The sequence below is a fragment of the Nerophis lumbriciformis genome, linkage group LG37 (assembly GCF_033978685.3).
Source record: "Nerophis lumbriciformis linkage group LG37, RoL_Nlum_v2.1, whole genome shotgun sequence".
Lineage (NCBI taxonomy): Eukaryota > Metazoa > Chordata > Actinopteri > Syngnathiformes > Syngnathidae > Nerophis > Nerophis lumbriciformis.
In genome coordinates, this window is record NC_084584.2 from 5,280,001 (window position 1) to 5,292,500 (window position 12,500).

At 38.7% G+C, this 12,500-nt stretch overlaps 1 protein-coding gene across 2 annotated transcripts in view; it reads left to right on the plus strand.

Moving 5' to 3' along the window:
* LOC133577336 (SEC14-like protein 2) overlaps positions 1-12,500 on the plus strand; it is a 44,082-nt gene that overhangs the window by 7,628 nt on the left and 23,954 nt on the right. Inside the window, exon 2 of one of the 2 annotated variants that reach the window (XM_061931060.1) lies at positions 4,761-4,836. The exons of the other annotated variant lie outside the window; for it this stretch is intronic. Within the exon in view, the coding sequence (XP_061787044.1) occupies positions 4,761-4,836 (76 nt within the window). The remainder of the gene's footprint in view (positions 1-4,760; positions 4,837-12,500) is intronic. 2 annotated transcript variants of the gene reach the window in all.

Here is a 12,500-nt window from a genome sequence, read left to right on the forward strand (position 1 = left end):
ATTTTTGATGCTGCATTTTGTCGCCATCGAGTGGACATTATGATGTTTTCCTGGTCAATGACCTTTTATAATGCTCTGAATGTGCAGCATTTATTTGTAAGACCCAATGCAAACAACCTTCCCTAGTCATGGTGCAAAAAAACCCACAAATTCAACCAACACAAAATGTCAACAGACATGGTCACTGAACTTTGTGGATATTATAAAAAAAACGTCCAATCACCATAAACAATTTAATTCCATTACAAAGCATGATGGGAAAAATGCAAAACACTATCCACACTTATCCATGTTTGGTGTATATTAGCTGCTTGATATTTCTGATTGATTACAAAACTTTAAGGAGGTCATCACGGACGTAAACAAGGTAGGAGTCGAAGTTTCACATACTCTTAATATCCAATTATATTAATTATGCATTCGTTATAATAATATAATCTATACACATATGTATAGGCTATATATGTATAAGATCTCTCTCTCTCTCTATATATATGTATATGTGTGTGTATATAGGAATGTGTGTGTGCATATATATGTAAATGTGTGTGTGTATATATATGTATATATGTGTGTATATATATGGATATGTATGTGTGTGTGTGTGTGTGTATATATATGTATACGTGTGTGCGTATATGTGTGTATATATGTATATGAGTGTATATATATGTATGTGTGTATATGTATATGTGTGTGTGTATGTATATATGTATATATATATATTAGAGATGCGCGGTTTGCGGACACAACCGCGGAGTCCGCGGATCATCCGCGGGTCGGGCGGTTGAAATAAAAAAAAATTAGATTTTATCCGCGGGTCGGGCGGTTGAAATAAAAAAAAATTAGATTTTAAATAGATTCAGGCGGGAGGCAGTTAAACCAATTCGGAAATATATATACATAGTTAAATGTTGTTACCCACATACGAAAAACGAGCAGGCACCTGCAGCACGCCTCAACAGAAGAAGAAGAAGAAAAAAAGATGGCAACGCCGGCAGCAAACGTGGTACGCGACAAACTAAAAAAGGGAATACTAAAGACCAGGGGAAAAAAAGGCCAGAAAAGTTCAGCGTGGACTCGTTTTTATGAGGTTGTAAATCAGGATGATAGTAATGCTGGCTACGTGATTTGCAAGAGCTGCGACGCTGTTTATATCTATGACAGTCACAAAACCGGGACATCTAACATGGTGCATCACATTTGTGCAAAACCCCGAACCTCCACAAAACACCCTGAGCATGAGCAGTTTCGTCCGCCATGATCCCAGAAGAGTGCCACAGGATGTTAAAACAAGATAGAACGCAGCTGCCTGCAGCAGTTTGAGTGGCACGAGCGTGCTTGGAGGTGCGCTCAGCGCGGCTCCCAGATGATTGCGCACTGGTGTGCGTCTGGGCCGTAACAGCGTGGCACGCATTGAATGTCTCTGCTGCATTGGATCAGTCTCCTTTCTTTAACAGGCAAACGCTTTATAACCTCACTAATGCCTTGCATCGTCTATATTAGATATATAACAACTGGTGGGTGCGGGCGGGTGCGGTTTTGATAAAATGTTAGTTCGGGTGGATGGCGGATGGGTGACGACTTTTGTGATGCGGTTGCGGATGAAATAATTGCCTATCCGCGCATCTCTAATATATATATATATATATATATATATATATATATATATATATATGCATATATATGCATAAGTGTGTGTATTAGGGTTGTATAGTACCGCGATACGAATGAATCATATTCGGTGCGATACTGCCTCTGAAAAGTACCGGTCCCAGCATCGGAAAATCTTCTTTCGTTTTTTGAAAATGTATATTATGTTTATAAAGTCAGTAAATATGTCCTTGGACACATGAGGACTTTGAATATGACCAATGTATGATCCTGTAACTACTTGGTATCGGATCGATACCCAAATGTGTGGTATCATCCAACACTAATGTATAGTATCAAAGAAGAGAAGAATAAGTGATTATTACATTTTAACAGAAGTGTAGATAGAAGATGTTGAAACAAATAAGCAGATATTAACAGAAAATGAACGAGTGGCTTAATAATCAATGTTTACAGTTTGTCCTTTATAATGTTGACAAAATAATAGGTGTATAAATGACACAATATGTTACTGCAGACTAATTAGGGGTCTTTGTTTGTTTACTTACTACTAAAAGACAAGTTGTCTAGTATGTTCACTATTTTATTTAAGAATAAGAAACATATGTTTAATGTACCCTAAGATTTTTTGATAAAATAAAACTAATAATGCCATTTTTTTGTAGTCCCCTTTATTTAGAAAAGTATCAACGTATTGGAATACGTTTTAGCACCGGTACCAACATATTGGTATCGGGACAACCCTAGTGTGTGTGTGTGTGTGTATATATATATATGTATGTATGTATGTATGTATGTATGTATCAGTGACGTGCGGTGAGGTTGATGGCTGGTGAGGCACTGACTTCATCACAGTCAGATTTACAAACATATGAACCCTAAAGAGTATCTTATTCACCATTTGATTGGCAGCAGTTAACGGGTTATGTTTAAAAGCTCATACCAGCATTCTTCCCTGCTTGGCACTCAGCATCAAGACTTGGACTTGGGGGTTAAATCACCAAAAATGATTCCCGGGCGCGGCGCCGCTGCTGCCCACTGCTCCCCTCACCTCCCAGGGGGTGATCAAGGGATGGGTCAAATGCAGAGGAGACATTTCACCACACCTAGTGTGTGTGTGACAATCATTGCTACTTTAACTTAACTTTAACTTTACACATACAAACTGTAGCACACAAAAAAGCACATTTAATTAAAAAAACGTTATGGTCTTACCTTTACTTATAAGTGCGGGAACAGTGTGTTCGTGTTGGAGGAGTTGTGAATGAATGAAATATGAAATCCGTGCTGCAGTCTGCAGGTGTACCTAATGTTGTGTCCCTGCAGTCGTTCACGGCTCCTCCGGCACTAGCATTGTTGTTTTTGCACTTTTTGGCTTCTTATTAAGTGACTTTTTTTGGGTGGATTCGGTCTTGCACGTGGAGGGGTTTGGGTGTGGGCTTTGGTTGGTGTGGCGCTCCCGTCGGGGGGTGCATTCTGCGGCGTGGGTGCATTAACCGGCACCAGGAGGCGGGATTACTGCGAGCCTCACACAGTGCGTCTTCGCAGCAGTTTTATGATCGCTCAGCACAAGAAATACGTTACACACATACAGTTGTTGACAAAATACACTGTACATTATATACCTCAGCTAACTAAACTATGGAAATGTATAATATAATTCATATAGCAATACGGTCTCACTGCACAGCAGCAGACCAGCAGTTAGCCGAGTCCGCAATCCATGTTGAGGCACTGAGTGACGTGCCTCAACTGGCTGCTGTTCACCGCACCGTCCGTCTCTTCTCAGTATTTGAACGGCAAATGTGAAAATTCAGCGATTTTGAATAAAAATAATCTAAAACTGGTGAAGTTAAATGGAAAATAACTTTATAGTATAATCACTGGATACATATAACAATTAAAATTTTTTTTTTCTTTTTACATTTTTTTTCTTTCCATGATGGCAGGTGAGGCGGGGCCTCACCTGCCTCTAGTGACTGCACGTCACTGGTATGTGTGTATATATATATATATATATATATATATATATATATATATATATATATATCCATCCATCCATCCATTTTCTACCGCTTATTCCCTTTTGGGGTCGCGGGGGGCGCTGGAGCCTATCTCAGCTACAATCGGGCGGAAGGCGGGGTACACCCTGGACAAGTCGCCACCTCATCGCAGGGCCAACACAGATAGACAGACAACATTCACACTCACATTCACACACTAGGGCCAATTTAGTGTTGCCAATCAACCTATCCCCAGGTGCATGTCTTTGGAAGTGGGAGGAAGCCGGAGTACCCGGAGGGAACCCACGCAGTCACGGGGAGAACATGCAAACTCCACACAGAAAGATCCCGAGCCCGGGATTGAACCCAAGACTACTCAGGACCTTCGTATTGTGAGGCAGATGCACTAACCCCTCTTCCACCGTGACGCCCATATATATATATATATATATATATATATATATATATATATATATATATGTATATATGTATATATATATATATATATATATATATATATATATATATATATATATATATATATATATATATATATATATACATGTATATATACATGTATATATACATGTATATATATATATATATATATATATATATACATGTATATATATATATATATATACATGTATACATGTATATGTATATACATGTATATATATATACATGTATACATGTATATGTATATACATGTATGTATGTATGTATGTATGTATATATGTGTATATAAATGCATATATATATATATGTGTGTATGTATTGCAGCCCCCAAGTCCAAATGTTAGGAGGCCCCTGGTCTTATCTGACCCTACCCTATCTTTTTTTAAGTTCAATTCATGACATGATGCTGTGTCATTTAATTTGTCTTGCCTGGTATTTATTACTCGACATATTTTGCAACATTTCAATTGACCAAAGGAGACTTCGGTTGCTGAAGTGTGACAAGTAATTAGTCACCGACTCACAAGTTTGAGCAGCAATCAAATGTGTAACATTTCCCCCCTGAAGGCTCCAAGTGCAGAATAAAAGAGCATCTCTCTCTCTCCGTTAAGTGTTATCTTATCTGCGGAGATAAGGGAGTCGTTGAAAGACCTCCTTCTAACGCGCTAACTCCTCTCTCTTCAGTTCCGGGAGAGGATTCAGGACGTTCTTTGTCAACTTCCTGCCCAGCACGACCACTTCCTGCTGCGATGGCTGCGAGGTGAGCTGGAGATTCCTGCTAAAAACCTGTGCAGGTTGCATGGGTTTTCTACACAAACACAACACGCATTTATTTAGAATTTCATCATCCGTCTGATTTTGCCTATCGGGACTCCTGGGAGGGACTAAGGAGCGTGAAAGGAGGTCCTGTTCAGATTAGTTTTGGAGCAGAGGGCTTGGATTTTGTGTGTCAGGCTAATCCGGAGCTAATCGCTTTAAAAGGTGCAATACATCAACAAAAAGTTGTCCCTCCCCCCGCCATTAAAGTCACTGGAAGTTTGGTGGAGAAGCTTCCATAATGAACTGTATCACGATATCAGTGTTTTTTTTTATGAGATTAAAAAAAATAAAAAAAACAGGAGAAAAACATGAAATGTAAACTATTTATTTGTATTTATTAGGGCCCGCATGGCCCATTGTATAAGGCTGCAATGGGACATAAGGACCTATTGAATTTGTAAGGTTTTATTCTTTATTCTTCCGCCGCCACATTAAACTGTAATTTGACCCACTTAACATGCTTCAAAACTCACCATATTTGACCCACACATCAGGACCTGCGAAAATTGCCTTTAAAAAATAAAAAAAAACGAACCACAAAACTCAAAATTGCGCTCTAGCGCCCCCTAGGAAAAAAAAAAAACTAGACTGCCTGTAACTCCCACTAGGAAGGTCGGAGAGACATGAAACAAAAACCTCTATGTAGGTCTGACTTAGACCTACATTTCATAATAGTACATTCTTGGGCTAAAATCAACAGGAAGTTGGCAATTCCCCCTTCAAGACAAAAAAGTACTAAAAACAGTCACTTTTGCCTCTTTGAGCTGTAATTTGACCACCTTAACATGCTTCAAAACTCACCATATTTCACCAAAAATTGTGATCTAATAAAAAAACCTAACCCCAAATCTCAAAATTGTGCTTTAGCGCAATTTTTTTATAAAACGCACAAAAAACTGCTCCTCGGATGAAAAAACTGACAAAACTGCCTGTAACTCCCACTGGTAAGGTCGGAGAGACATGAAACAAAAACCTCTATGTAGGTCTCACTTAGGCCTACATTTCATACATTGACAACCCCCAGCAAAAATCAACAGGAAGTTTGCTATTCCCCCTTCAAAACAAAATTTTTGTAAAAAACAGTCACCTTTCTTCAAAATCTATCTCCTCTGAGCGCGTTTGTCGTTTCGGCTTCAAACTAACACAGGAGAGAGATTAAACCCTTGTGTAAAAAATAACAGAACAGCGTTTTAATACCTGCTCCGGTTTTGATTTTATGACCCTTCAAAGACCCGCTGCGCTGCTGTTTTTTTAAGATGGCTGCTTAAAAGCAGGAAGCACCAGCGTGCCTACACAATGCAGACAAGGTAGGTACACTAGACAAAAGTATTGGGACACTTATGACTACCACCGGACAAAAGTATTGGGACACTTAGGCCGAAAACTGGACAAAAGTATTGGGACACTTAGGCCGAAAACTGGACAAAAGTATTGGGACACTTAGGCCGAAAACTGGACAAAAGTATTGGGACACTTGGGACTACAACTTGACAAAAGTATTGGGACACTTAGGACTACAACTTGCCAAAAGTATTGGGACACTTGGGACTAAAACTGGACAAAAGTATTGGGACACTTAGGACTAGCACCTGCCAAATACGCGGGCCCGACCAACGCTGCTTGCAGCTTTAATTTATTTTGTTACACTCAGGCAGATTGTGGTGCTGAATTTCCTCCAGGGATCAATAAAGTACTTCCTATTCTATTCTACAAACCCCGTTTCCATATGAGTTGGGAAATTGTGTTGGATGTAAATATAAACGGAATACAATGATTTGCAAATAATTTTCAAGCCATATTCTAAAATTATTTGTTTTAATGCAAAATTACAAATTAAAAATGAGCACTATATTTTACAGGCTATATTTAAGCCACACCCATCAAATTTTTGAGGAAAGAAATAGTTTGACATATATTAGCCGCACTGGACTATAAGTCGCAGATATATACCAGTACTAAAGATTCTATCTATGTTTGTTCATATACCTTAATTGTTTCCAAACAGTGTCTGTGACACGGCAGTAAAACGGCTGTTCAAACAAAACAGAAGTCATCGTTATGGACCCGCTAGCTGCATAAGTTAGCTCTCCAATCCGCTTTACAGACTCAATAACTCCACAGTGACCTTTTGGTGTATTTACTGACAAATTTGTGAAACTAAAACAATACAAAATTAATGTTATTGTACAAACCCTGTTTCCATATGAGTTGGGAAATTGTGTTAGATGTAAATATAAACGGAATACAATGATTTGAAAACCCTTTTCAACCCTTATTCAGTTCAATATGCTACAAAGACAACATATTTGATGTTCAAACTGATAAACATTTTTTTTTTTTTGCAAATAATCATTCACTTTAGAATTTGATGCCAGCAACACGTGACAAAGAAGTTGGGAAAGGTGGCAATAAATACTGATAAAGTTGAGGAATGCTTATTTGGAACATCCCACAGGTGAACAGGCAAATTGGGAACGGGTGGGTGCCATGATTGGGTATAAAAGTAGATTCCATGAAATGCTCAGTCATTCACAAACAAGGATGGGGCGAGGGTCACCACTATGTCAACAAATGCGTGAGCAAATCGTTGGACAGTTTAAGAAAAACCTTTCTCAACCAGCTATTGCAAGGAATTTAGGGATTTCACCATCTACGGTCCGTAATATCATCAAAGGGTTCAGAGAATCTGGAGAAATCACTGCACGTAAGCAGCTAAGCCCGTGACCTTCGATCCCTCAGGCTGTACTGCATCAACGAGCGACATCTGTGTGTAAAGGATATCACCACATGGGCTCAGGCACACTTCAGAAACCCACTGTCAGTAACTACAGTTGGCCGCTACATCTGTAAGTGCAAGTTAAAACTCTCCTATGCAAGGCGAAAAACGTTTATCAACAACACCCAGAAACGCCGTCAGGTGAACAGGCTAATTGGGAACAGGTGGGTGCCATGATTGGGTATTAAAGTAGATTCCATGAAATGCTCAGTCATTCACAAACAAGGACGGGGCGAGGGTCACCACTTTGTCAACAAATGCCTGAGCAAATTGTTTAAGAACAACATTTCTCAACCAGCTATTGCAAGGAATTTAGGGATTTCACCATCTACGCTCCGTAATATCATCAAAAGGTTCGGAGAATCTGGAGAAATCACTGCACGTAAGCCATGATATTACGCACCTTGGATCCCTCAGCCAGTACTGCATTGAAAAGCCACATCAGTGTGTAAAGGATATCACCACATGGGCTCAGGCACACTTCAGAAACCCACTGTCAGTAACTACAGTTGGTCGCTACATCTGTAAGTGCAAGTTGAAACTCTCCTATGCAAGGCGAAAACCGTTTATCAACAACACCCAGAAACGCCGTCAGGTGAACAGGCTAATTGGGAACAGGTGGGTGCCATGATTGGGTATAAAAGTAGATTCCGTGAAATGCTCAGTCATTCACAAACAAGGACGGGGCGAGGGTCACCACTTTGTCAACAAATGCCTGAGCAAATTGTTTAAGAACAACATTTCTCAACCAGCTATTGCAAGGAATTGAGGGATTTCACCATCTACGCTCTGTAATATCATCAAAAGGTTTGGAGAATCTGGAGAAATCACTGCACGTAAGCCATGATATTACGCACCTTGGATCCCTCAGCCGGTACTGCATTGAAAAGCCACATCAGTGTGTAAAGGATATCACCACATGGGCTCAGGAACACTTCAGAGACCCACTGTCAGTAACTACAGTTGGTCGCTACATCTGTAAGTGCAAGTTAAAACTCTACTATGCAAGGCGAAAACCGTTTATCAACAACACCCAGAAACGCCGTCGGCTTCGCTGGGCCTGAGCTCATCTAAGATGGACTGATACAAAGTGGAAAAGTGTTCTGTGGTCTGACGAGTCCACATTTCAAATTTTTTTTTGGAAACTGTGGACGTCGTGTCTTCCGGACCAAAGAGGAAAAGAACCATCCGGATTGTTATAGGCGCAAAGTGTAAAAGGCAGCATGTGTGATGGTATGGGGGTGTATTAGTGCCCAAGACATGGGTAACTTACACATCTGTGAAGGCGCCATTAATGCTGAAAGGTCCATACAGGTTTTGGAGCAACATATGTTGCCATCCAAGCAACGTTACCATGGACGCCCCTGCTTATTTCAGCAAGACAATGCCAAGCCACGTGTTACATCAACGTGGCTTCATAGTAAAAGCTGTACATCAAGCAAGAACGGGAAAGAATTCCACCTGAGAAGCTTAAAAAATGTGTCTCCTCAGTTCCCAAACGTTTACTGAGTGTTGTTAAAAGGAAAGGCCATGTAACACAGTGGTGAACATGCCCTTTCCCAACTACTTTGGCACGTGTTGCAGCCGTGAAATTCTAAGTTAATTATTATTTGCAAAAAAAAAAAAAAAAGGTTTATGAGTTTGAACATCAAATATGTTGTCTTTGTAGTGCATTCAACTGAATATGGGTTGAAAATAATTTGCAAATCATTGTATTCCGTTTATATTTACATCCAACACAATTTCCCAACTCATATGGAAACAGGGTTAGTAAATAGAAAGAATACATTTAGTAAGAAAAGTTGCAGTACTTTGTTGATGCATATTATTTCCAGACTGAAAAATATTCAGTCCAAGGCTGGACTCCAGGGAGGGCGTCCAGACAGAGGCCAAGGAAAAACAACCTCATAGCCATAGCACACATAAACATCAAATCAAATCAACTTTCTTTATAAAGCACATTTAAAATTTACCACAATGGTAGCCAAAGTGCTGTACAATAGGAAGGTTAAAAGATAACACAAGAAAAACGAGCAAACACAACACAAACAGAGCGCGATTAAAAAAAACTAATAAAACATAGAAACAGGTTCACAGCAGGTGCATTATGGGACGTCATAGCAGGATGGAGATCACAGAGTGTTAAAGGCCATGGAATTAAAGTGTGCGATTTAAAAACAGGAAGAGAGGAAGCCTGTCTAACACTCAAAGGTAAGTCGTTCCAGAGCTTGGGAGCGGCAGCGGCGAAAACATGTTACATAGAATCAACAAGACTTGCAACAGCGGGGAGGAAGTGTAAAATGAGATCCTTGTCACGCTCTTGCACGTGTGATCAAATGTTCCATTGCAAGAGATACTTTTATGAGGAAGTGAAAACGCGTGGCCAGGTCAACGAACCCCAAATGACACGCAAAGTCCCAGTTTGTCTTTCTGGAAGCTTCTTGGAAAAGGAGCGTTTAGCGAGCTGAAGGCAGAACGTCTGAGACAGAAGAGCGCTTGTGCCCTCATGTCTCCATCGGACCTATGAACACTGAAAGCCTTCAAGGGCGTGTAAAAGTGATTATCACTGGGTAGAAATTGTGTAACTTTGTACTTTTAATGAGGTCCTGTTGCACATTTTGTTGTCCTTTCATTACTGGAAATAAGATCAACGGACTATAAGGCACTAGGGTTGTATGATATACCAGTACTGGTATAGTCCGTCAGTCATATTTTGGTATTTGATGCTTGCTAACTTCAGCAGGCTATCATTTAAAACACATTTTTCAGGTACACACCTGAGAATTACATAGAATCAACAAGACTTGCAACAAGTTGAAAAACGTATTCGCGTGTTACCATTTAGTGGTCAATTGTACGGAATATGTACTGTACTGTGCAATCTACTAATCAAAGTTTCAATCAATCAATCAATCAAAGATTAATACATTTTGAAACATGTTAGTTAGTATTTTAGCATGCTAATTTTAGCATTTCAGTTCGGCTTCGGCTCTTCATCATTCACACAAAAGTTCTACTTTTTTAGATCTTTGAAACAAATCTGTGTGTGTAAGTAACGTGAAACTATAATTGTTTGATACCTGTTTATGTTGACAAATGTGCTGCGAAATTGTACATTTCTGTTAGCATGCCAGCTTATTTTCAGCTAGATTTGTAGGTATACACCTCAAGTCATATTTTGGTACTTGATGCACGCTATTGTTAGCAGGCTAGCATTTTAAACACATTTTTTCAGGTACACACCTCAGAGTAATACATTTTGAAACATGTTACAGTTAGTATTTTAGCATGCTAATTTTAGCAGGCTAGATTTTCTTAGCTAATCTAGTGTCATATATTTTGATATTTCACTAATGCTAATTTAGCGAATGCTAAATTTTCTTAGCTAATCTAGCCGGTATACACGCTCAGTGTCATATATTTTGATATTTCACTAATGCTATCTGTTAGCATGCTAGCTTATTTCCAGCTAGATTTGTAGGTATACACCTCAAGTCATATTTTGGTACTTGATGCATGCTATTGTTAGCAGGCTAGCATTTTAAACACATTTTTTCAGGTACACACCTCAGAGTAATACATTTTGAAACATGTTACAGTTAGTATTTTAGCATGCTAATTTTAGCAGGCTAGATTTTATTAACTAATCTAGTGTCATATATTTTGATATTTCACTAATGCTAATTTAGCTAATGCTAAATTTTCTTAGCTAATCTAGCCGGTATACACCTTTAGTGTCATATATTTTGATATTTCACTTAAGCTAACTGTTAGCATGCTAGCTTATTTTCAGCTAGATTTGTAGGTATACACCTCAAGTCATATTTTGGTACTTGATGCATGCTATTGTTAGCAGGCTAGCATTTTAAACACATTTTTCAGGTACACACCTCAAGAGTAATACATTTTGAAACATGTTACAGTTAGTATTTTAGCATGCTAATTTTAGCAGGCTAGATTTTCTTAGCTAATCTAGCCGGTATGTACCCTCAGTGTCATATATTTTGATATTTCACTAATGCTAACTGTTAGCGTGCTATTGTTAGCACTTTAGCTCATTTTTGCCCATATTTGTGTTACTTGGCCAGTGTGCTAACTGTTAGCATTTCAGTTCGGTTCCGGCTCTTCATCATTCACACAAAAGTCCTACTTTTTTAGATCTTTGAAACAAATCTGTGTGTGTAAGTAACGTGAAGCTATAATTGTTTGATACCTGTTTGTATTGACAAATGTGCTGCGAAATTGTTGATTTCTGTTAGCATGCTAGCTTATTTTCAGCTAGATTTGTAGGTATACACCTCAAGTCATATTTTGGTACTTGATGCATGCTATTGTTAGCATGCTAGCATTTTAAACACATTTTTTCAGGTACATGCCTCCGAGTAATACATTTTGAAACATGTTACAGTTAGTATTTTAGCATGCTAATTTTAGCAGGCTAGATTTACTTAGCTAATCTAGTGTCAAATATTTTGATATTTCACTAATGCTAATTTAGCTAATGCTAAATTTTCTTAGCTAATCTAGCCGGTATGCACCCTCAGTGTCATATATTTTGATATTTCACTAATGCTAACTGTTAGCATGCTAGCTTATTTTCAGCTAGATTTGTAGGTATACACCTCAAGTCATATTTTGGTAGTTGATGCATGCTATTGTTAGCATGCTAGCCTTTTAAACACATTTTTTCAGGTACACACCTCAGAGTAATACATTTTGAAACACGTTACAGTTAGTATTTTAGCAAGCTAGATTTTCTTAGCTAATCTAGTGTCATATATTTTGATATTTCACTAATGCTAATTTAGCTAATGCTAAATTTTCTTAGC